General features: G+C 39.1%; 1 protein-coding gene across 10 annotated transcripts in view; it reads left to right on the forward strand.

Moving 5' to 3' along the window:
• Nucleotides 1-26,673, forward strand: part of LOC132815081 (focal adhesion kinase 1) — a 557,743-nt gene that overhangs the window by 483,243 nt on the left and 47,827 nt on the right. For 8 of the 10 annotated variants that reach the window (XM_060823816.1, XM_060823815.1, XM_060823817.1 and 5 more), the window contains 4 exons: nucleotides 11,556-11,667; nucleotides 23,486-23,572; nucleotides 24,123-24,263; nucleotides 24,950-25,081. In XM_060823816.1, coding sequence (XP_060679799.1) covers nucleotides 11,556-11,667; nucleotides 23,486-23,572; nucleotides 24,123-24,263; nucleotides 24,950-25,081 — 472 coding nt within the window. The remainder of the gene's footprint in view (nucleotides 1-11,555; nucleotides 11,668-23,485; nucleotides 23,573-24,122; nucleotides 24,264-24,949; nucleotides 25,082-26,673) is intronic. The other 2 variants (XM_060823814.1, XM_060823818.1) reach the window with 2 other exon arrangements.

Below are 26,673 nucleotides of genomic sequence, written 5' to 3' on the forward strand. Positions count from 1 at the left end.
CTGCAAATAGTTGAGGTGTCAATGTTTAGATATAAATTGGATGTTTAGATAAGATGTTAAATCCAGGCTCTGTCTTCGCTGTCAAGTGTCCTGAAAAATCCCACGGTGTTATTTAAAGAGCAAGATTTATGATAGCCTGACTGACATTCATCCCTCCAGCCACTACTTGAAGTAGACGATGAGCTTAACTATTAATTGACCATAAAACATAGCAGCAGAAATTAGGCCATTCAGCCCATTGGGTCTGTTCCTCCATTCAATCATGGCTGATATGTTTCTCAACGCCATTCGCCCACTTTCTCCCTGTAACCTTTAAACTCGTTGATACACAAGAACCTATCTATCTCAGCTTTAAATATATTCAGTGACTGGCCTCCGCAGCCTTCTATGGCAATGAATTCCATAGATTCTCCACTCTCTGGTCGAAGAAGTTTCTCCTTATATTCATACTAAAAATTCTTTAAGGCTGTGCCCTTGGGTCCTAGTCTCTCTAACCAATGGAAACATCTTTCTTCCACCTACTCTGTCCAGGTCATTCAGTATTTTGTATGTTTCAATTAGATTTCCCCCATCATCCTTCTAACTCCACCAAGTATAGACCCAGAGTTCTCAAATGTTCTTCATATATTAAGTTTTAATTCCTGGCACCATTCTTGTGATCTTTCTCTGATGCTCCAGGGCCAGTACAGCCTTCCTGAAATACAGGGCCCAAAACTACACACAATATTCCAACGTGATCTGACTACATTAAGATGTAAATATCAAATATCAATAGCATTTCAACTATAATTTGTCTAATGTTGTAATAGTGACTAAACATCAAAATTACATCATTTGATTGTGATGTCCTGAGACCGTGAAAGGTCTCATATAATTGTTTTTTCTTTCTAGATGGCCAGTGATTTAAATAATGGATACATTAATCCTCTTTCACCTATTGTTTCAGGTTTAGGTAAAATTCAATATTTTATGGTACAATTCATAATATAACTTGTGTCCTTGCTAATTCAGATAACACATACTCAACACATTTTTAAAAAAACATTAATTAATAATTCTTTAGACCTTAATTTTTTTTTAAGTGGGCTCTGAGCATCAATAGGATAACTAGCATGTATTACCCATCCCAAACTGCCTGGACTAGCTGGTGATTTGCTTATTGGTTTGTTAAATCATTTCAGAGGGCTGTTGACTGACTGTGGTCACATATGACCTGATTAACTTTGTGCAACAGATTTCCATTCCTCAAGGCCATTAGTTAACTAGATGAGTGTTTAAGAAAATCTAGCAATCTTCTGCTTGCCATTCTTATGCTCCTTTAAATAAGTAAAATATGCTTTAACTAGTTAACAGAATTTAAATTCCCCCAGCTGCCATGGTGGGGTTTGAACTGTGTTACTGGATCATTAGTCCAAGTTTTGAATTACTGTGTCTTCGTTGTGACTACTAGACCACCATGTCCAGTCTGCCACCAACTTTGCTACACACTCAAGGCAAGACTGTGAATGTGTAAGCAAGTGCCAATCAATGCTGGAAATTCTCTGAAACACTAGCCTCTAAGTTAATTTTCATTTGTGTATTTGGACTACTTGTCAATAGGGACGAACTGAGCATTGACCTTAAAGGCCAAGGCTATATTGAGCACAGTTTGGTCAAATCTCAAGATTGCATGTCAGGCCAAATAAATTGGCAAATTATTTTAAAGTGCAACCTCTACTCGGCTCATTGGAAAGAAGGAACTCAGTGAAACAAATGTGATTCTTTGTTTCATAGTTATTCCTAATGCATGCAGAATAATTTGTTATAAGTGAGGCCCCAGTGCTTTGCCTGGTAGGGAGCATGAGCCAGAGTATAAAATTGATGGATTGTGAAATTGCCTGTAATTATTGGTCATGTAACCAGGAGTATTAACTTTTAGTTTCTGTGACACAGAACTGCATGACTTTCTCACAAATTATTTGTCACTCTTACTTAAGCAATGAAAATTAGATTGCTATCAGCCATACAGCAGCATGTTTATATGCTTGTGAGTGAAATTAAAGTTGCAAAGAGCTCTCTTAATGACAGCTCCTTAAAGAACTGAATAGCCTACTCTTGCTATTAGTTTCAATGCATATAACACCAAAATTAGAGTGGTGGTTGGGGGGGGCGGAGGGGGGTAGGTGATATTCCGACAACACAAAGGAAGAATGCAACAAAATAAAGGCAAATTGGCCTACTGGCAAATTAATTTCAGTGTTGCGAGATGGTGTGTTTCATTGGAATGGAGGTCGCACGATGCTTGAATAAGAAGGAATATAAATTGTGTAATAGAGCAAAAGGATCATAAGGTATGTTTCACAAATCACACAATTGTGATTTAAATTAACATGGCCATTAAAATATTAAGCCAAGTACTAGGAATTCACTCCTAAATTGATTGAATTGAAAAGTAGAGATATTGAACCTTGATAATGCCATGCTTATTATACTTTTATGATTTTCATATTATACATAGGCTCTAGAGGCAATGGAGAATGGCAAATTAAATTTATCAGAATGTTACCAAAACTGACTGATAAGGTTCACTTATCAGAAAAGACTAATAGGGGCTGTACAGCTTTCTTCACGGAAAACAAAAAGAGTGATTGATCTGATGGAGTTCTTTAAGATACTGAAAGTTTTCGAGAGGGTGTAAATGGAGAAAATGTTCGCACTATTCTGATCCTCGAAAAGCTCCAATAAGTTTTTTTTTAAAATTGCAGCCTTACAATTAATAGTTAAATGGCTGATTTGATGAGATATAACATTTTATGATGTTTCCTGTATCAAACAGACTAAAGGCATGGTTGACTAAACATTAATTTTATAGATAACATATTTTAACTTGCAGAACACAATTTCTAACACAAGCATAAAAAACCTTATCAGCTATACGTAATATTGTTCTTTAAATAGACATTCCGACTTCTCAGAAACAGTGCAAAATGATTCCTAGCCCCCAAGGATTTATTTCTGGTTTTACTTGTCCTGGCCTGGAAACTTAACTCCAGAACACACTTTCCTGGTGCCAGGTCTCCTAGAAACTTCCCTTTCTTGCTAAAAATAGGCAAATGTTCCAGATTCACTTTAATTTCCCATGAATTTCGTCTTTATAATATAAAACAAGCGTACTTAATGGAAGAATCAGCAATGAAATCTAGTTGACATATTCTTTATAATAGATTGTAGCATTTTCATACTGCTGATGTCAGGCTATAAGGATTGTAATTACTTGATTTCCTCCAACTTTCCAGTCTAAGGCACTATTGCAGAACTGTAGCCATCTTTTCCAAACTTCTAGGGTGAAAGTCTTCAAGACCCACAAATTTCCAAACTTTCAGTCTTATTAGTTTCTCCAGTACTATTATTTCTCTAATAATAATTTATTTCAGTTCTACAAATTCACTAGATCCTTGGATATTGATTATTTCAAGGAAACTCTTTGCGTCTTCCTCTGTAAGCACAGACGTAAAGTATTTATTCATCTCTGCCATTTCCCTATTTTCTATCATAAAGTCTCATGTCAGATTGTGGATTTCTGGTGGTCATGCAAGCAGCTGCTGTTGCTTTTGCTGCCAACTTGTTCCCTCGGAGTCCATCATGTCATCTCAGTAAGTCTGACTGCACAGACTGTGAATTGAACCATATAATGCCTGGGTTTGCAATGTTAGACCATCTCACTGTGTGTGGTGGGGGGAGGCGGACGATGCGTAAACACCTGAGACTTAATCGTGGCTGCTACAAACTTTAGATGAATGTGTTTCAACTGTCCTTGAGGGAGAGTCCCTTAAAAGCAAAATGGAAAGTCCTTATATAAGCACATCAGCATGGGAGGATGATAATGTGGCTTAAGGCAAAGATAGATACATCATCCCGAATATACCCTTACTGTCAAGCCAAATGGCCCCACGCACCTGGGCACTCACTCCAGGACAAGCAGATCTTAAGCACCAGAAATTGTCCACTGTTTTATTGGGAGCACATTTGAGGCTACTGTTGCAAACAGGTGCAGGATTGAGTTAGTTTTTAATTATTTTGACTTGATTAAGAAAGTGCAGAGCTAAATTATATTCTATTTAATTATGGTTAGTTGTAAAACTTTGAAGAATAGCCATATGGACCAAGTCAAAATTGAGATCATGGATTTATGGTTTAATGGCTATTTTTATGGCTCAAGCTAATGTAAACTTAGGCTAATAGGTGTGAGTGAAAAGGCTTTTACTCAAAGACTTGAAATGGTTTGGTTTGTAATTTATGAAACGTAACAGACCCATGTATATTCATTTATACGGTTATTTTGAAATTAATTTGTTTCAATAATTTGTGGAGTCACACGTGATGCTTTCCATTAAAGGCAATTGATGGTAGGTTAAGGAGAAAGCTTAGATGTATAATTGGCACATTTGAAATGATACTAATTACTATGGATGATGCTACATAATCCAAGCAGAGACACACATTAATCTGCTGGTGCCATGTTATCAGTAGAGAGTAATAAAATTAGCAAGTTGATGCAAACAAACTGATACAAAGATTGGTGATTTTTCAAAGTGATTGGCAAAGAATGAACAAGAAGACAGTTTGTATGAATATTACTTTTAAAGAAACTGACTAAAAACTAGGCATGGGCAGTTTAGACAGTCTGAGATTAATTGTTTCAATGAAATCGCATCTCATTCTTCTAAATTCCAATTATTTTTCAAAACTAGAATATTTTTAGATTTGCACTGTCAACATTTTCACAGAGAATGGTGCGTATATGGAATGAGCTGCCAGAGGAAGTGGCAGAGGTGCATATAATTACAATATTTAAAAGACATTTGGGCAGGAACACAAATAGGGAACATTTATAGGGACACAGGCTAAACACAAGCAAATTGGACTGGTTCAGTTTAGGATACCTGATCAGCATGAACACGTTGGGCTGAAGGGCCTGTTTCTATGCTGTATGTATTCTTGACTGTATAGTTAATAATTGACTTGAGCCTTACAATTAAGATGCGCCCAAAATCCTAAGGGGTAGTGCTGCCTGACATGAGGTCCCCATATGCACGGTTTCCAGGATATGGCTCCACTTGCACACCCGTCTCCCTGGACCTGTTGGCACATGCTGTGGTTCTGAGTCATAGAGACGAGAAACATTCCCAGAAGTTATCCAGAATAAGATGTAATTGATTCTAGGTGTTCCTGTTGGCCTTATTGCCTTAGTGCTGGAAAAGGGGAATAGGATCAGTTAATGTTCCCGCTCTTGGTGGTTAGCTCATTACTAGTGCTTGAAAAATGATTGTGCAACTGTGACATGCTCAAACTTGGTTATGATACCCTCATTGGAGAATAAGTTTCACAAAGAACTGGTGGGCGGTTGAATTATCTCAGTAAGTAACTGTTTTGGGGGGAAAAGAAATGCATTGATGGAAATGCTAACTTGCATTTAAATATCTTGACATTTTTCACATTAATGTATTAAAATGAATTGATTTGGAGATGCTGGTGTTGGACAGGGGTGTACAAAGTTAAAACTCACACAACAACAAAAGCTAGTGCTTCCAAATAAACATGTTGGGCTATAACTTGGTGTTGTGTAATTTTTAACTTAAAATAAATTTGCATTGAATTTGATACTAAAATTAAATGTTACAAACCAATTTGTTAGACATTTAAATGTTTCACTTGTTGTATAATATTACAGGTACATATGTTGATGTATTGTGGAACTCTGGTAATCCTAAAGCCATTTCTTGTTTCAAATGCTGTGTAACTCATTTGCTGCACATGCAATGTGTTGCCACATCATTAAAGAAAAACTTCACTATCACTCATTTTAATTCAGATCAAAGAATGGGCTGTAATGAAACAGGGTTGAAAATTTTGAAATTGATATATGCATGTTTCTGCCCTTTTTGAATAGCAAAGTAAATCCCAATTCCTTGTGTGCAGGTGCATGTTTTGGTAACTAATTTCCTGTGAGACAAATACAATGCTTCTTTGACATTTAGCATTTATTGTAATTGTATGTTTCTTGGTAAGGTGATTGTCATTTTAGAGTTCCAGTAAGCATTAGAGAATGTTATGTAAGTGTGTAGTTTTGTGTAAACTCCATTTGTAACCGGTTGTCTTGAGTTCTGTTTATCACTTATAATTTGGATAGTTGAATAATTAGCCAAACAAATTAACATAAATGTGTCGTGAAAATTGAATCAGTAGACAGAACAAATGCTGTGAATAGATGAGGCTAACTAAATCATGAAGGCTTTTGCAATCAAAGACTTCATTATCAGGGAAGAAAATAAGCCATTAAGGCAACAAGACAAGAGACAGCTCTCTAATGCATGCTTAAGTCTTATGTGAACTGGACCCAGCCTTTGTGAGAAAAGAAGGTGGTCCTTTCCGATGCTGAACTTTTGAGTTCCCACTCCTCAGGCCTTAATTTGTAGAAAACTAGCTAATATATTGATTATAAAATGCACTCTGACCGATTCAATATCAATGTGAACATTTTTTTATTTTAAAGTTGTATGGAATATCCATTTGAAGCTCTCAAGGTCTGTTCTAGCAGAATCATTGTTTTCGTGTGGTGTTGGTGAGGAGTTCTTTTTCTGTTATGAGTTATTTTAACTCTAAAGTAATAGGGATGTTGCACCAATGAAAGATTTTGCTCTACATCTCATGCCACAGCTTAAATGAAGTTAGAAAATCTGTGTGGGCCATTTTTGTAATTAACTGATTACTCCTATGTAGTAACACTTACAGCTTAAGATATGGTATTTTGTGTATAAAGACTTCGCATAATAAATTTTATCATAATATCAGCCCAAAATAATGCAGGTCATGTAAATCACCTGTTATTTATTACGGAGAAAATTATTACATAGAAACGAAGAAGATAGGAACAGAAGGAGGCCATTCAGCCTTTTGAGCTTGCTCTGCCATTCATCACAATCATGGCTGATCATCCAACTCAATAGCTTAATCCTGCTTTCTCCCCATAACCTTTGACCCCATTCATCCCAAGTGTTATATCTAGCCACCTCTTGAATACATTCGATGTTTTGGTATCAACTACTTTCTGTGGTAATGAATTCAAAGACTCACCACTCTTTGGGTGAGGAAATGTCTCATCTCTGTCCTAAATGGTCTACCCTGAATACTCAGACTGTGACCCCTGGTTCTGGACACACCCACCATCAGGGATATCCTCCTTGCATCCACCCTATCTAGTCCAGTTAGAATTTTATAAGTCTCTATGAGATTCCCCCCACTCTTTATCTGAACTCCAGCAAAAACAGCCGTAACTCATACGTCAGTCCCGCCATCCCCAGAATCAGTCTGGTAAACCTTCGCTGCACTCCCTTGAGAGCAAGAGCATCCTTCCTCAGAAATGGAGACCTAAACTGCCTCAACAAGGCCTGGTATAACTGCAACAATGCATCCCTGCTGCTATACTCACAACCTCTCACAATGAAGGTGAACATACTATTTGTCTTCTTTACCACCTGCTGCCCTTCAGTAACTGGTGCACAAGGACACCCAGGTCCCACTGCTCACTCCCCTCTTCCAATTTACAGCCATTCAGGTAGTAATGTGACTTCCTATTTTTGTTTCCAAGTGAATAAGCTCACATTTATCCATACTATACTGCATTTGCCATTGATTTGCCCAATCCCCTTACTGTCCAGGTCATGCTGAAGGATCTCTGCATCCTCGTCACAATTCACGCTCCCACGCAACTTGATATTATCTGCAAACTTCAGGATGTTACATTTTGTTCCCTCGTCCAAATCATTAATATATATTGTTAATAGCTGGGATCCTACTAGTTGCTGCCTGCCAATTTGAAAAGGGCCCATTAATTCCTACTGTGTGTTTCCTCTCTGCTGAACAATTTTCTGTCCCATCTCAATATATTTCCCCCAGTCCCATAAGCTTTAAGCTTGCAAATTAATCTCTTATGTAGGACTTTGTCAAACACTTTCTGAAAGTCCAAATAAACTGCACCAACTGGATCCCCCTTGACTACTCTACTAGTTGCATCTTCATGGAATTCAAACAGATTTGTCAAGTATGATTCCCCCTTCATAAATCCACACTGACTGTGTCTGATCCTGTCACTGCTTTGTAAATACTCCACTATAAAGTCCTTAATAATGGATTTGAAAATTTTCTACCAATATTAGACTTACTGTCTATAATTCGCTGGCTTCTCTCTACCTCCCTTTTTGAATATTGGAGTGACAATAGCTACTGTCCAATCTGCAGGGATTGCTCCAGAACCTGTAGAATCCTGGAAGATGAAATGCATCCACTATTTCTAGAGCCATTTCCTTAAGTATTCTGGGATGTAGGTTATTAGGACCTGGGGATTTATCCACCTTCAATTCTATTAATATTCGTAGTACCATTTCTCTACAAATATTGATCTCTCTCAGTTCTTCCCTCCCACTAAATCTTGCATTGTCCAACAGTTCTCGTACCTGATTTATGTTTTTTTTTGTGAAGGCAGAACCAAAGAATGTATTCAGTTACTCATCCATTTTTTTTGTTCTGTTATACATTCTCCCATTTCTGTCCGTAGGGGACCTACATTTGTCTTCACCAATCTCTTTCGTTTCAGTACCTAAAGAAACTCTTAGTGTCAGTGTTCATGTTCCCTGCAAGCTTACATTTGTACTGTATTTTTCCCTCTAATCGATTGCTTGGTCCTTCTTTGCTGAATTCTAAATTCTCATGCCTATTATTTTTATTAGCCAATCTGTACGTTACCTTACATTGATTACTATCTCTAATTTCCTTTGTAAGCCATGGATTGGCCCTCTTACCAATTTTGCTTTTGTGCCAGGCAGGAATGAACAGTTAGCGAAAGTGAGGACTGCAGATGCTGGAGATCAGAGTCGAGAGTGTGGTGCCGGAAAAGCACAGCAGGTCAAGCAGCATCCGAGGAGCAGGAAAATTGACGCTTCAGGCAAAGCCCTTCATCAGGAAAGTCTTCATTAGAAATGTAGTCGCCTACAGACAAAAACTGGAGAATGTATAACAGGGGACAAAAAAAATGACTTAGCAACTGAATACATACTTTGATTCTGTCTTCACAAAAAAGGACACAAATCAGATACCAGAAATGTTGGACAATGCAAGATTTAGTGAGAGGAAAGAACTGAGAGAGAGATCAATATTTGTAGAGAAGTGGTGTTGGGGAAAATTGATAGAATTGAATGTGGATAAATTCCCAGGTCCTGATAATCCTGATGAAGAGTTTTTGCCCGAAACTTCGATTTTCCTGCTCCTTGGATACTGCCTGACCTGCTGTGCTTTTCCAGCACAACGCTCTCGAAGAATAAACAGTCATTGCAGTTAAGGTTGTATTCTGAGTAAAAGAGTCAAAAGTTAAAAAGTAGCTATTCATACAAGTGCTTAAATGGATAAAAGACATCACAACATATGCTAAGGAAAGCAAACTACTGGAAATCTGAAATAAACATGCTTGGGGAACAGCACCTATGGAGAGAGAAACAGAGTTAACGTTTTGAGTCCGGTATGATACTTGGTCAAACCTTTGTCACACCACTCTCAAAACGTTAATTCTGTTTCCATTACCCTCACAATATACAAAGACATTCCATTTTCCTTTCCAGTCGCTTGTTGTGTCTGCAGGACCAGGGGTTCCTGTGGTTCGCTACCAAGTAGGCATTCATGGTGTGTCTCCCTTCTGGGAGCAATCCTTTCTCGAACATCACTGCTCAAACTCGAACCATTGACTAACCGCACAGAGGCGCCCTGTTGGGCTTTACAACTCTGCCCCCTCATCTTTCCCTGCAGATTTTAACTTTTCTTACTGGTTGTTTTTGTACATGTTGTGAGGTCATAGTGTTAAACTCCCTCTTAGCTTTGGTTGGCTTTCTGCAGCATGGGGGTGACCGATCAGTGATCAATTCTGATGTGTGCTGATTTCTGTTGTCCCCAAGGTTTCCCAGTAATGGGATGCCAGACTGAATCATGAATCTCACCTTGATTCCTAGTCTTTCCCATTAAATTTTTAATATTAACATTAGTTAGTTATAGAGGAAATGTTAGAAAGAACAGATCAGTTATAATATTGGTACCCTCCAGGATGTTGTTAGTGCAGTGTTCAATGATTAACTGTGAAAAGGAGATAGGTAGATTCTTTCTTTTTGAAAATGGTCATTGCCTAGCACTTCATGCGCAAATATTATTTGTTACAAATCAGTCCAAGTTTGGATATTGTCTAGGTCTTTTTACATATGGATACAGACTGCTTCATTGTCTAAGGACTCACAATTGGTGCTGAACATTGTTCAGAGAGGAGGTATGGTCATTAATAAAGTAGTTAAAGATTATTGGGTGTAGGACATTCCAAAGGTGTGAAATAATAACTCCGAAAAGGTTGATTAGAAAATAGCTACCCTGAGCAGCACCAGCATCAGTATCCTGGGATTGAGATGATTAACTTCCAACATTAAAACCATTCAATGACTCCAACCAATGGAGGGATTTCCTCCTGATTCCCATAAACTTTTGTTAAAGATCCTTGTTGCCACATACTAAATGATGATCTGATGCAAGGGATGGTCACTCTTACCTCACTTTGTAAGTTGTTATGAAATTTGCTCAGTTATGCATTTGACACAAAGCTAAGTTGCAGTGTGTCTTGTGAGGAAGATGCTAAATGTTTTCCAGAGGTTTTGAGTAGGGTTAGTGATTGTGCAGGAACATGGCAAATGGAATATAATGTGGAAAAATGTGAGTTTATCCACAGTAGTAGGAAGAGCAGATTGCAAAGTATTTCTTAAATGCTGAGAAATTGGAAAGCATAGACATTCAAAGGAACTTAAGTGTCTGCCAGTAAGTAACTAAAGGTTAACATGCAGGTGCACCATGCTATTAGGAAAGCTAACGGAATGTTAGCCTTTACCATGAGAGTCTGAGCACAGGAGTAGTGAGGTCTTTCTTCAATTGTGAAGGAGCTTGGTTAGTCAGCACCTAGAGTGCTGTGGTTCAGGCTTGGTCTCCCAATCGCAGGAAAAATACTACCATAGTGGGAGTGCACTGATGTTCACCAGACTTGTTTCTAAAATAGCAGGATTGAGGGATGATCTTATTGAACCCTACATAATATTTCAAGGGATAAACAAGTTGGATGCAGATAAGATGTTTCCCCTAGTAGGAGAGTCTATAATTGGTAGACGCAAGTTAAAGTAAGGAAGGTGCCATTTAGGACTGAGGTGAGAATTTTATTTTATTCAGATGGTGGCGAATCTTCAGAATTCGTTACCCCAGAGGGCTGTGGAAGTTCACCCTGTGAGTAAGTTTGAAGTGGAGGTTGATGGATATTTGATTACCAGTGGCGTAAAGTGTTATGGCATTGTGTGGGTAAAACAAATTGAAGTGTTCAATTCGTATTAAATGGTGGAGCAGGCTGAGTGAGTTGATTGACCTATTCCTGGTCCTTTATTCCCAGTTATTAGTCAGTTCACTTTGTTTTCTTGAAGATAAACTAAGCATTATTTTCTTTCTTTCAGTACAATATTGGAAGAAGAGAAAGTGCAACAGGAAGAAAGAGTAAGAATGGAGCAGAGAAGGCAAATCACAGTTTCCTGGGATTCAGGAGGATCAGATGAAGCCCCTCCAAAGGTATCGTGAATATCCAATACATTTAGTTTTCTGTACTATTTAAAACCATCTAATATTCATATCATGCTGATCTTTTGGTGTTTGTTCGATTCACTGCTTGGGATAGTGACAACTTGAATCTCTTTAGGTTATACTAAGATATTAAATAACTTGAATGTTTGCTCCAAATGTTTTTTTTTAAAAACTGGGAATGTTCATCTGACCTAAGTACAGTAACACAGAATAGTTGTAATTATATTTTATTTAGCACTAGTGGAAGAATGCCTTAAAGTATTTGTTTTCAGGCTTGACTGTCATTGGTAGGAAAATCCCAAACGACTTATCTTCAAAGTTTCATTTTATATTTAGGTAGTTTTGCTTTTATGAACTCAATAGCAGCAACAACCTGTATTCATAGAACACCTCTAAAGTATTAAAACCTCCCAATTACTTTGAATAAGCATTACCAAACAAAATGGGACATTGAGTCACAGAAGGGGAATATTACAACAAATAATAAAATGGTTGGTTGAGTGGATTAGTTTTAAGCAACTTCATTAAAACAGGACAGAAATAGAGATATGCAGAGGCAATTGGCGGGAAAAAAACAATCCTAGAACTTGGGACTTAACAGCTGATGACATGCACCTATTAGTAAAGCTGAGGGCCCCTATTTTATATTGTCTTTCAATGTTCCTGAAATGAAAGTGCACCATCTTACAATTCTCTGCATTGAACCTCATCTGCCACCTGTCTATCCACTCCTCCAACTCAACAATGTTCCTTTGGGAGGTCTGAGCTGTCCTTCTCACAATTCTTTCAGATGATACAAAACTTGAAAGAATTTCAAATAGTCCCTTGTTCATCAAGATCCATATCATTAATGTATATCAGGAACATCAAGGGTTCCAATATTGACGCCTGAAGAACTCCACTCCAAATATTCCTCCAGCCTGAAAAATATCAATTGGCTATTACTGTCTGTTTCCTATCACTCAAACAATTTTCCAGCCCCCTCATAACGTGACTTAAACTTCCACTCAAGTATGTTGAATGGGACTGTGTCTAAACCTTAATCCATGTATACTACATCAACAACATTACCTTCATTCAGCTTTCTAACTGCCTCTTCAAAAATAACTTCATTAAATTTGCTTTAATCTGCTTTGTGTCTTCAGTAAATTAGTTAAACATGATTTCCACTTTGGAAATCCATGCTGAAATGGTATGGGTTGTTCCTGCAGTGTTTAATCAAGTATGTGCTAACTACTAATGAACTCAATTCAAAGCAAATAAGCTAGACTGTCTACTGCAATTTTGAGATACTTCTATAAAGACACAACTTAGTCTTTTAAATTAATTTATATTGCCTGGCATTTCCAAAGTGATTATTTAAAATCACAAATTCAAACTGACCAGTGTGTGTGAAGATACAAAGAAGGTTTTATTTGACAAAGCTAGTTTAACTGAAAGACCATAAGATGTAGAAGCAGAGTTAGGCCATTCAGCCCATCAAATCTGCTTTCCCATTTGATTATGGCTGATATGTTCCTCAACAGCCATTCTTTTTCCTTCCCCCAAAAACCCTCACCCCCTTACTAATCAAGAACCTACCTATTCTCTGTTTTAATACACTCGGTTACTTAATGTAGGTTCATACTATGATATACATTAATTATCTAGATCTTGATATACATGGGACCATTTCAAACTTTCCAGAAGATACAAAACTTGAAAGAATTGTAAGTTGTGAGAAGGACGATGTGGAACTCCCAAAGAACATTGATGAGTTGGAGGACTGGATAGACAGGTGGCAGATGAGGTTCAATGCAGAGAAGTGTGAGGATGCACTTCGGTTGAAAGAACATTGACAGTAGGGGGTACAATTCTACATTGTTTTTCAGCAAGCTGTATATTTTGTATACAAATCCAAATGGTCATACCTTGTTAGATTTGTGATTTATTTGTAGTGTATTTGGGAAATATTTGTTTTATTATTAAAAGGTAGCACATTGAATCCTTTCTCTTCTACAAATGGCTGATGCTTGTGGTTGTAAATTTTATTTGGGAAACACTGCCTTTATTTAAATTGTACTATGAAATTGAGCTCCATTTTCCATGTTTGACATGCAGCATTGGCTTCAATTTTGGTTTGCATATTTATTTGTCATTTGTTATAGTCTCACATTTTTGTTAAACTGATTCATTCTGCTTTTCTGCTTTAATCTGCTTTGTGTCTGTCTGCAGCCAGCCCGTTGGCCATCTTTGCAACACAGTCTTAGCTTGGACAGTCTGTCTTTACCTGAGTTCTCCCAGTGCAACACCAAGTTTTGCTTATACCTAAAACAAACATCAAAAGCTTATGAGCATCCATTCACTACCGCTGCGTCTGCTTCTGACAGGCTTCTTCCTATGTGGCCTCGGCGCAGGCCTTCTCTACCCCCTTCAGCATATCGACAGAGTGTTCGTCTGCTTCCCCTTTATTTTGACAGGCTGAATGCAAGTCTACAGCGACAATTGATGTATGGCGAATGGAGAAGAGCACAGGAAGAAGCAATGGTTAGGATACACTGTGCAGAGGGGGACAAAAAAGCACAAGCAATGTCATGCAGCTAAGAATACACATTAATGAAATAAACAGTGTTGTTATAGTTGATGCATTTTAACTTTTACATCTAATATACACACTGGATTAGATGCACGCAATTTAACAGTACCCCTTCCATTTCAATGAAATATTTAATTGTAAAGATGCGTTTTTTTTCTTTTCTTTTAAAGCCCAGATGTCACAAGAATATAACAAGACAGTTGTCCCTCCTCATTTTTCTACAAAGAAACACTTTGCATATTTAACGCATCTCCAAAATTTGTGAACTGAAATCAAAAGGCCATTACGTGGGATTTTTAAAAAAAAATTCATTCACAGATTGTGGACATCGCTGGCCAGGCCAGTATTTATTGCTTATCCCTAATTGCCCAGAGGGCAGTTAAGATTCTGTGATATTTCTGTGGATTTGGAGACCGATGTAGGCCAGATCAAGAAAGGACAGCATTTCTTCCCTAAAGGGCTTCAGTGAACCAGATTTTTTTTTTGTTCCCTCAGAATTAACAATAGTTTCATGATTACCATTAGACATGATCCTTAATTCCAGATTTTTATTGAATTCAAATTCCATCATCTGTCCTGGTGGAATTTGAATCTGTGTCCCCAGACAGTTAATTGGATTTCTGGATTAATAAGTAAGCAATAATGTCACTTGGCCATTGCTTTTCTGAGGTGCACTTCATCTGATACTGCTCTATTCATTCAGCTTTCTTTTACTGTTTATGTTTTTGACATTATGTGCATGAAAATTAGGAGCAAGAAGTGGCCAGACTGCCCCTCAATCCTGCTCCATCACTCAATAAGATTATGGCTAATCTGATCACCACTTCCTGCCTACCCCATTAACCTTTCACCATTTTGCTTAGCAAGAAATATAATGACAGGATGTTCTCCAAGTATTAAATATGTCATGAACACTTCTTTGGGAATGACTGGGTGATGCAGTCAGTTTGATACTGATATTTCATTTCTGAGATTTGAATGGAAATCCCAACAAGATTAACAGAATAGATAGGTTCTTGATTAGTTAGGGGATCAAGATTCTCTGTCTGAACACTAAGCACACTGTGTTAAACAAATTTTGTAAATTTTTGGTGGCAGTAGCCGGCTAACTCCCCATTTATGTGAAGTTGGCAAATCACAGAATACCTGATATAGGATTTATTAATGATTCATACTGTTTTTAAACTAGAAATGAGGTGCACAAACTTGCAGCAGTAACAATAAATAAAGTCACCATAGTCCCAGAGGACCATAAAGAGAGACAGCTGGTGGTATGCATCACCACACCTCAGCCATGGAATGAGGTTGAAAAGGTGGAACCTTCATGGTGACCTCAATCCATACTGGATTGCATCACTGTTTGCATCACTCTGCATTACAAACCTGCCATCCAGCCAACTGAATTAAACCAACACCCAGTAACAATATACATCTTCCAACATCAGAACTGTTTAAGTGCCTTCGCTATGTGTATTGCAATGACTCAGTGTCCCTCCTTATGACCAATTAGAGATGCGTAATAAATTCTGACCTTATCATATCCTGTGAATGAATTGAAACTGAAAATACTTCTCTCCACTATTAAATGTGATGCACATAAACTGGGAGAGCTCAAAATAAATCTCACATATCCTACACTTTAGAGTACAAAATTCTCACAGACTTTAATCGGTATGAAGTTGCTTTGGAGAAAATTCTTAAATCACTTCTCAACGCATCATTTTTGTCTGTTGCAATGATACAGCAAAATATTAACCAATGACCTTTTTTTAATAAAACTTCTGAAAGCTTCCAGATTGTTTGCTTAATATCGATGTCAACTGTTGATTCTTCCTGGATGCAGTGAATGAACAGTGTGTTCACTCTAACCCAGCATGTCTGTTAAAGCTTTCTTTTAATTGCTTGTCCTTTTGTCCATCCATACATCTTTAAATCACTCCTTTCTGTTTTCCAAACAATAAAGCTGATGCCAATATTTTTTCAATTGAAATGGTATTTTCAAATGTGCAATTTGATTTTTTTTTAACCACCTACTAACATAAAAAGCTTTTCCATGTCATGATGAATGGTGCTTGTGTGAATTATGTATGGTAGGATGGAGATTCTCTATATGTGATTCACACTTGGCAACAGCTTGTTGTAGCAGCAAGTGTTTTATGTGGTAGTTACAGAAATGAATGAGAGGCCATGAAGGTTTAAAGCAAAAGCTGAATGCCAAAAATCAACTTTTCTGAACTTCAGTTAGTACTTTTCCTCTTATACCTTTAACAACATTTTTTTTATTTTTAGTAATGGATTCAGCCTATATGTACCTTTACGTTTAAACAAGCATTACATTTATTTTTTTGCCTGCTTAAGATTTCATGTAATCAAATGATCTTAGATGGGAAGATGATTGTGATGTTGGAGTGGATTTCAGCATCTGTTCCATAAGGAGAGAGAAGGGGTGAAAATCAGCCAAGGTTCTCCTACATCTGTTTGATAGCCACGATATAGAGGATAGTAAACATTTATAGATGTCACATGAAGGCAGGATGAATTCAATAAAATGTATTTGATTCATCAAATGGCTTTCCATCATTCAGCATATGGCCTCCACCCAAAAAGATGATTTGTTAACATGAATGATGTACTTACTATAGGGCTCTGTTTTAGAATTCCCACAGTGTAGAAGCAGGCCATTTAGCCCACTGAATCCACATTGACTCTCCAAACAGCATGGTAAAAAAATAATGACTGCAGATGCTGGAAACCAGATTCTGTATTAGTGGTGCTGGAAGAGCACAGCAGTTCAGGCAGTATTCGAGGAGCAGCAAAATTGACGTTTCAGGCAAAAGCCCTTTATCAGGAATAAAGGCAGAGAGCCTGAAGGGTGAAGAGTTAAGCTAGAGGAGGGTGGGGGTGGGGAGAAAGTAGCATAGAGTACAATAGGTGAGTGAGAGAGGGGATGAAGGTGATAGGTCAGGGAGGAGGCTGGAGTGGGTAGGTGGAAAAGAAGATAGGCAGGTAGGACAAGTCATGGGGAAGTGCTGAGCTGGAAGTTTGGAACTAGGGTGAGGTGGGGGAAGGGGAAATGAGGAAACTGTTGAAGTCCGCGTTGATGCCCTGGGGTTGAAGTGTTCCGATGTGGAAGATGAGGCGTTCTTCCTCCAGGCGCCTGGTGGTGAGGGAGCAGCGGTGAAGTAGGCCCAGGACCTCCATGTTCTCGGCAGAGTGGGAGGGGGAGTTGAAATGTTGGGCCACGGGGCGGTGTGGTTGATTGGTGCGGTGTTCCGGAGATGTTCCCTAAAGCGCTCTGCTAGGAGGCGTCCAATCTCCCCAGTGTAGAGGAGACTGCGTCGGAAGCAGTGGATACAATAAATGATATTGGTGGATATGCAAGTAAAACTTTGGTGGATGTGGAAGGCTCCTTTCGGGCCTTTAATGGAGGTGAGGGAGCAGGTTTTGCAATTCCTGCAGTGACAGGGGAAGGTGCCAGGATGGGAGGGTGAGTTGTAGGGGGGCGTGGACCTGACCAGGTAGTCATGGAGGGAACGGTCTTTGCAGAAGGCGGAAAAGGGTAGGGAGGGAAATATATCCCTGGTGGTGGGGTCTTTTTGGAGGTGGTGGAAATGTTGGCGGATGATTTGGTTTATGCGCAGGTTTGTAGGGTGGAAGGTGAGCACCAGGGGCGTTCTGTTCTTGTTATGGTTGGAGGGGTGGTGTCTAATGGCGGAGGTGCGGGATGTGGACGAGATGCATTGGAGAGCATCTTTAACCACGTGGGAAGGGAAATTGCGGTCTCTAAAGAAGGAGGCCATCTGGTGTGCTCTGTGGTGGAACTGATCCTCCAGTAGAGTAGATATGGCGGTGGTGGAGGAATTGGGAATACGGGATGGCGTTGCTGCAAGAGGTAGGGTGGGAAGAGGTGTAATCCAGGTAGCTGTGGGAGTTGGTGGGTTTGTAAAAAATGTCAGTGTCAAGTCGGTCGTCATTAATGGAGATGGAGAGGTCCAGGAAGGGGAGGGAGGTGTCAGAGATGGTCCAGGTAAATTTAAGGTCAGGGTGGAATGTGTTGGTGAAGTTGATGAATTGCTCAACCTCCTCACGGGAGCACGAGGTGGCGCCAATGCAGTCTCAATGTAGCGGAGGAAGAGGTGGGGAGTGGTGCCTGTGTAATTACGGAAGATCAACTGTTCTACGTAGCCAACAAAGAGACAGGCGTAGCTGGGGCCCATACATGTGCCCATGGCTACCCCTTTGGTCTGGAGGAAGTGGGAGGATTTGAAGGTGAAATTGTTAAGGGTGAGGACCAGTTCGGCCAAACAAATGAGTGTGTCAGTGGAAGGGGACTGTTGGGGACGTCGGGAGAGGAAAAAACGGAGGGCTTGGAGGCCCTGGTCATGGTGGATGGAGGTGTAGAGGGATTGGATACCCATGGTGAAGATGAGGCGTTGCGGGCCGGGGAAACATAAGTCGTGGAGGGCGTGGGTGGTGTCTCAAACGTGTATGGGGAGTTCCTGGACTAGGACGGTGTCGAGGTAGAGTAGGGTTCCCGCTTGGGAAGGAGGTAGAACCAGGCATTAATCGCCTCAACCTGTCTACCCCCCTACCCCACTCCAACCTCGCACCCTCACAACCCTCCAATCCCGACCTCACCATCAAGCCAGCAGATAAAGGGGGCACAGTGGTAGTCTGGCGCACTGACCTCTACACTGCTGAAGCCAAATGCCAACTCGAGGATACCTCTTCCTACCGCCCCCTCGACCATGACCCCACCCCCCCATCACCAAACCATCATCTCCCAGACCATACGGAACCTCATCACCTCAGGCGATCTCCCGTCTACAGCTTCCAACCTCATAGTCTGGGAACCCCGCACTGCCCGGCTCTACCTCCTTCCCAAGATCCACAAGCCTGACCACCCTGGCCAACCCATTGTGTCAGCATGCTCCTGCCCCACTGAAATCATTTCTACCTACCTTGACATTGTCCTATCCCCCTTCGTCCAGGAACTCCCCACATATGTTTGAGACACCACCCATGCCCTCCACCTCCTCCAAGACTTCTGTTTCCCAGCCCTCCAACACCTCATCTTCACCATGGATATCCAGTCCCTCTACATCTCCATCCGCCATGACCAGGGCCTCCAAGCCCTCTGTTTCTTCCTCTCCTGACGTCCCCAACAGTACCCTTCCACCGACATCAATGTGGACTTCAACAGTTTTCTCATTTCCTCTTCCCCCACCTCACCCCAGTTCCAAACTTCCAGCTCAGCACTGTTCCCATGACTTGTCCTACCTGCCTATCTTCTTTTCCACCTATCCACTCCACCCTCCTCCCTGACCAATCACCTTCATCCCCTCTCCCACTCACCTATTGTACTCTATGCTATTTTCTCCCCACTCCCACCCTCCTCTAGCTTATCTCTCCACCCTTCAGACTCTCTGCCTTTATTCCTGATGAAGAGCTTTTGCCCGAAATGTCGATTTTACTGCTCCTTGGATCCTGCCTGAACTGCTGTGCCCTTCCAGCACCACTAATCCAGAATCTCCAAACAGCATTCCAGCCAGACCCGACCCCCACACCCATCCCTGTAACCCTGCATTCCCATAGCTAAACCACCCAGTCTGCACATCTCTGGACACTATGGGCAATTTATCATGACCAATTCACCTAATTTGCACATCTTTGGACTGTGTTTCACTTCAAAGCTAGAGTATAAAATAACTGCAACCTCATTTACTAATCATGTAATGTGCAGAAGACTTTCTAGCTGAGTGATTGTTTTATTTGTTTGTGGGAAATAGATGTCACTGACTAGGCCAGTATTTTTTGCCATCTGAGTGGAATCAGCCAATCCCTGTGTATGTAGTTACTTTTTAGGCCAGAGTAGATAAGAATGGTAGATTTCCATCCATAATAATCCAAATGTATTTTTACATAAATTGATTAAAAATTGCATGGTCATCATTAGACTAGGTTTTCATTCTAGATTTTTATTGAATTCAAGTTATCACCACCTAGCTGGGATTCAAACTCATGTTGATAGGCTGAAATTCTAGATTGTTTGTTCAGTGCAGTTGGTTGCAGTTTCTGTTTCCAACTTGACTTATGTCTGAATCTTCATTATGTCACCAATAACAAGTAAGTTCATTACATTCTACAAATCAGATCTGAAGACCTCTGGTTAGCTTGTGTTGTGATTTGAATGTAGCCTGTAACCTACACTGTAACTTTCTTGACTAGACTAGATTAGATTACTTACAGTGTGGAAACAGGCCCTTCGGCCCAACAAGTCCACACCGACCTGCCAAAGCGCAACCCACCCATACCCCTACATTTACCCCTTACTACGGGCAATTTAGCATGGCCAATTCACCTGACCCACACATCTTTGGACTGTGGGAGGAAACCGGAGCACCCGGAGGAAACCCACGCAGACACGGGGAGAACGTGCAAACTCCACACAGTCAGTCGCCTGAGTCGGGAATTGAACCCGGGTCTCAGGCGCTGTGAGGCAGTAGTGCTAACCACTGTGCCACCGTGCCGCCCTTCCATTGTTGTTTGCTCAAGCTACATCTATGAAACGAACCGGCCATTATTTAACCCTTCACCTTATTTTATAAGTCTGCACACTTGATTGTGTTATACATTTTTAAGGTGTCATCTTGATTGTTATTTTGCTACTTTGCCTACAAGATCCATAAGTGTTCCTGGACCTTGTCATTGGAAATCTAATTGAGTTTTCAGCATGTGCATATTTTGTTCAAAAGTAAAAGTTAGTTTGTGTGCTGACATGGATGGAGCAGAAAATTGTATGACAATTTTAATCCAATTCATGTAACAAATTTATTACGAGAGTAAAATCTTAAGTCCACACATACATTTTCTTTTACTTTGTACCATTCTAAGTCCTTGAAAATAGGTAATTAAATGTTATATATTGTTATTGGAGTTCTGCCATTGGAGATGTTGATGTAATTACTACTTAACTGGTATGCATAGACATTGAAATATTCAAAGAAGCAGAGAATGCGTTTTTGGAGAACTAAATTCCATCTACCTGCTGTGGCCAAATTATCCCCTTTCTCTAAACTCCTTAACCTGGAGACTACCTTTATTGTTGATTCTGTGGACCAAAAATATAACTTCAATAGGACCACAAAATGAGTGGGAACTAATAGGATGTCCATTCCACAACCTGCCTGATTCTCCTCTCTAATCACTCTGTTACCATGGAAGATAAATTTGATAATTATCTTTTTAGCCTTGGATAATTAACATTTTTGCTCATATAGCATGAATCTTTAATATCTTCATGACTTTGATTCACAGTGCTCAGTTCTCCTGTGATACACGATAAATTCACATGATAGAATGATATTTAACTTCAGGTTAACTGGCTGTACAAGATTGTCTTGTGTCTATTACTGTTTAATGTAAAACTAAACAAAGTAGAAACCTACTCCAGAAACTGCACTGAAACTTGAGCAATACATTTCATGTTTAGGACTGAGATGAGTGGAGCAAATCATCTAATGTTTATTGTTGGCTGTTATTAGTTTAATTGCTGTCATTTGGTGTAGGATCACACTTGAGCAATTTGGCTGGTGCAATTCACAACAATAATAACAGAGTTAAATACAATAAGAGCAGTAACTACACTTCCAGAATTAGTTGTCCAATGCTTTGTTAAGGATTTATAAGATATTACAAATGTGAGTTTGTTCCTTCCCTCCCCCTTCCTCCTTGGGTTGTGTTGGTAGTTGTCAGATCACAGATTTGGCAATACAATGACCAGTTAAGACTTTACTGTATATGCAGTTATTATTAATTTTTAAATGCGCACAGTTACTACCTGTTGAAGTTTGGAAAGACCAGACCGTTGCCTTCTGTTTCGACCAAATTCCCATTACCCTCACAACTGAATCCATCTCCAACCTGCCCCCTGCTGCTGAAATGACTATTCATAGTCTGTGTTCTTACTTGATTATGAACTGTTACTGACTTCCACATCAACTGCTGTCTTGCATATGTTACCTGCTGCTTTACTCCACATTGGCATTCCCATTCAATGGTTTTCTCATCTCTACACCAAACTATTCAAAAGCTTTCCTAGCTCATTCTCATTTTCATTCTCCACCCTCTTTAAACCTCAGCTCAACCCAATCTTTGCTGCCCATATCCCCACCCACACCGAGTTTTTAACACGTCACTCCTGTCCTCCATAACACCTCCCTCTCGACCCTGCCTTCTTGTGCATCCTTCCTTTCTTTGTCCTCACCATTAGCACCCTTGCATACACTGGCCTTGGCCCAATATCAAGCTGTCTGCCTCTACTTCTTTAAAACCCACATTTTTGGTCAACTGTTTGATCAATCCTCACCATCTTCTAGTATGTGGCTTACCATTTAAGTTTGTTTTCTGTACCTCACTCAAGGGACTTGGGACAACTGATACATTAACGGTGCAAGTTATTGTTGTCTTGTTAAATAAATATTCAAAAAATTGTGGTGAAGACTATTTAATGGCACTGCAACAATTAACACATGGCTAGGTGAGAATCCTTTCCTTTGAAAGAAATTTGACAGGTACATTTGGCATTACGTATCATTAAAATATAGGCTTCTTTCAAGAACCTTTTTAGACTATCTCAGTAGTCCATGATATTTTAGCACATTGAAAGAAACCATTCAAAACTTTGCATGATGACATTTTAAAACACATACATTCAAAATGTATGTTTGTTTTAATGAGATTACTTTAAACAGACAGTGATCTTTTCTTGTTATCCTCTGTACGCTTCTGCAGATAAACAAATTAAGGACAGCAAAGTTGAAATATGATCTTTTTTGACCATCACCATTGGTCTTTACTTGGAGCAAGTGAGAATTACTGCAATTAATGGGTAAATTTGCCTCCAGTTGCATTGGATAATTGTGATGGATAGTGTCTGTTTTTCTACAAGTGCCAATTCTCCACTTTAACTGCATCTGATGAAAATTTGACTTCGGCTAATTGTCAAATTTTCTTGTAAATTGTACAAAGATTACTTACAGATATTAACCACAAACTTTGTAGCCCAAAATGGAATATTCCAGCCAACTGTCTGACCAATTTTCTTTCACACTTAGTACATTTTGTACCATCTTCAAATTATCTGATCTGTGCAAGTATTTGGGTCTTTGTGTTCAACTGTAATAGCAGATATAATTTAGTGTATTTCTTTCCTTTGTTTGACTACAATAGCCCAGTAGACCAGGCTACCCAAGTCCAAGATCCAGTGATGGTTTCTTTCCCAGTCCACAACATATGGTGCAGCATAACCATTATCAGGTAAATAACAGACATCACATTCTCTTAAATGTAAGATACTTGGAGGGGAAAATACCATTGAATTTGTGACACATGGTAACATTATAACTTGGATCAGCTAAGTATAAATGTAACAAAGATTAATTTCAGTGAATGGTGATGACCTTGATACATTTTATTCAAGGTTGTGACTGGATCAGTTGAATCTTAACCTAGCCCATAGCAAAGCATGGAGTTTTAAACTTGCCTAAATGAAGCACTTAATACTTGAGAGAGACCATGGACAATTAGTTTGTTATTGCATTCTGTTATATCATCATAGTTACATGCATGTGCTTTCTACAGAATACTAACAAAGGAAACATTATCTTGTAGCACTAATTCTACTGTACTTCATGCAGGTTGATTTGTACAGGAATTTTGTTACAAGCCACTAAACATAATGACTAATATTGAATTCTGAAATCCATTGGTTTATTCCATGTTCAAAAGTGCTGTCTTGACAATGAATTGAACTAATCTGTAGCTATAGTTACTATAGATCATTTCAGTTAATTGTGTTTATTAACAGGTTTCCGGATTTACTAGTTCACATGGAATTTCGCCCATGCCTGGAAGTATATATACTGCACAGGCAAGTGTATTAGATGCTCATGATTCCTGGAATCACCATAGACCTCAGGATATTCCAATTTGGCCACAAAACCTGGAGGTAATATAATTGTGCAGACGAGGCATTCGATTCATTGAAGCTTAATTGGAATAAAGCTGATAGCTTGTCCTTCAAGCAATGCCATAGATATTGACATTTGACGAAATAAAAACACCACCAAATCATGGTGGTGTGTTTGGAAAAAAATATATGTCCATTGTAATTCAAAAGCTGGAAAAGACATCTCTTGAATTTGACAGAACCACATATTTTTAGATCCTTCTCAATGGAATCCAAACAAAATAAATACTGGATATTTTTAATTGAATTGTAAAACAGTGATATAACCTCTGAATTTGGATTATGTCATTACCTCGAGTGTTGTGTTTAATTACCCATTTAAGTTCAGTTGTGATATTACATATAATATGCAACTTTATTAAATAATTTTATTACAGCACGGGCCAAATTTCAATTTTATTTGGTTTATCGGCGTAATAGATTTTCAAGCTAACATGTCATTACAAAGTAAAGAAATGTTACTGATTTTTTTGTTGTAGGATCTGAAGTTACATTGGCTCCAGTATATTATGTATTTGGGAAAGGGTGAAAACTGCTCACAAATGTAAGAGTTGCCAATGGTTGTAACAGTACTGTTGCAGTTCAGTCAATATCTTAACTAATTTTGTATTGCATAAGTATCAACTAATATAGCATGGCATATAAGCATTTAATTAAACTTGCAGGATTCTGGCACTTTGGATATGCGTGGAATGGGGCAGATGCTCCCAACAAATGTAATGGAAGAGCAGTTGTTAAGGCAGCAGCAGGAAATGGAGGAGGATCAACGATGGCTTGAACAAGAAGAGAAGTTTCTGGTAAGTTCCTTTTTTATATTTTTTTGAAGTCTCTAGCCAAGTATACTGTGTATTGACAAATTTTGGAGATCAGTGAGGGAAACTTTAAACATTAGCTTGAGGACGTATTGAACCTATATGAGTGCTGATTGTACAGCCTCTAGATGAATCAGTGATTTGTACTTCAAGTTGTTAATGAAAAGGCTACAGTAGAAAGCAATTTATGAAAAAATAATATCCAGTGTTACTCTGAAGCATTATGTAAAAGATTGCACAGCTTAGATAGTAATGTTAACTTTGATATTTCCGACTTCCTGAAGTGTTTGTATTGGGTTATGTGATTTAATAATAAACGTTTTATTATCCTTGATATGGGTTCCAATTGACCTAATATAGTTGTCTTAATATAGTGTCTTTAACACAGTGAGCATTATGATAGCCTTTGTGAAGACATGGTTGTTGAGCAGTAGAGAAAAAGAAATGGAAGAGGTGATCAATAGCAGAAGGTATTGTTAAGGCAATGAAAATTATGCCAGGACTGGTGGAGTGTAGTGTGCAAAGGAAAGTTGACAGGATGCCATTTATAGAGGATGGGTCCAAGTTTTGGAGAGTCGGAAGGATGACCGCCTTATATCTGTGGTATCAATATAGATGTCACAGTCATCAAAGACACTCATCTGTAGGTGTCCGACGGCAGCAGATTGTTTGTTTGTGCTGTTGACTCTCTGCACCAGTGTTAGCCTTAGACGAGAGTAGCTTCCCAAGTAAGGAAAATCCTCCACTTTTGGGAGGATTTCTCTATTGATCTTAATGGAGGAATGGGTTAAAACCTGACTTGGAATAGATTGGTAAAGGATTTGAATTCTTCTTGAGGTTGAGGCTAAGACCAACATCAATGTCCTTGAAGCAACCAACAGCGCCAGGATCAAGGTCATGATTATCCAAAACCATGTGCTTAAGATGCTGAGTTCTGACTACCAAAGCCAATCTTTTTTGCCCAGCTCAAGGAAAGCACTTGAATGAGAGGAGGCCAGAGGAAACTCTTCAGACTCTCTGAAGGATTCCCTCAAGAAATACACCATAGATATCAAAACATGAGAGACTGTCATTCAGAAGAAACTGACTTAGAGGAAACTCCTTTATGAAGGGACACAATTCTTTGAGAACACATGAAGGCAAGAGGAAGTACAGAAAAGGAACCAGAGAAAGGAATGTTGACAATCCCAAGGTCAAGGATCATTCCCACCTCCTGGTAACACCTGCCAAATGTGTGGTCTGAGATGTGGCTCTGTGATTGGTCTCATTAGCCACACTAATGACCAATGACACAGAATTTCCAAGATGGACAACCTTACCTATTGGTGAGTGATTACCAATGATGAGGGGACTGAAATATTGGGCTCAAGCATATGATGATAGAAGAGGTTGGAAACATAGTTTGACACAAGGACATGGAGAAGTTAAGAAAGAGTATTAAGGGTTTTAATTTCATATTTTTTTTAAAGAAAGAAGTCGACTGCAAATACTTGAGAAGTTATAAATTGAGAGCGTTTATACAGTGGTTCTTAGGAAGTCAGCAAGAGTGAGTGTTAAGGAAAAGTCGATTGGTAATG

The sequence above is a fragment of the Hemiscyllium ocellatum genome, chromosome 4 (genome assembly GCF_020745735.1).
Source record: "Hemiscyllium ocellatum isolate sHemOce1 chromosome 4, sHemOce1.pat.X.cur, whole genome shotgun sequence".
Lineage (NCBI taxonomy): Eukaryota > Metazoa > Chordata > Chondrichthyes > Orectolobiformes > Hemiscylliidae > Hemiscyllium > Hemiscyllium ocellatum.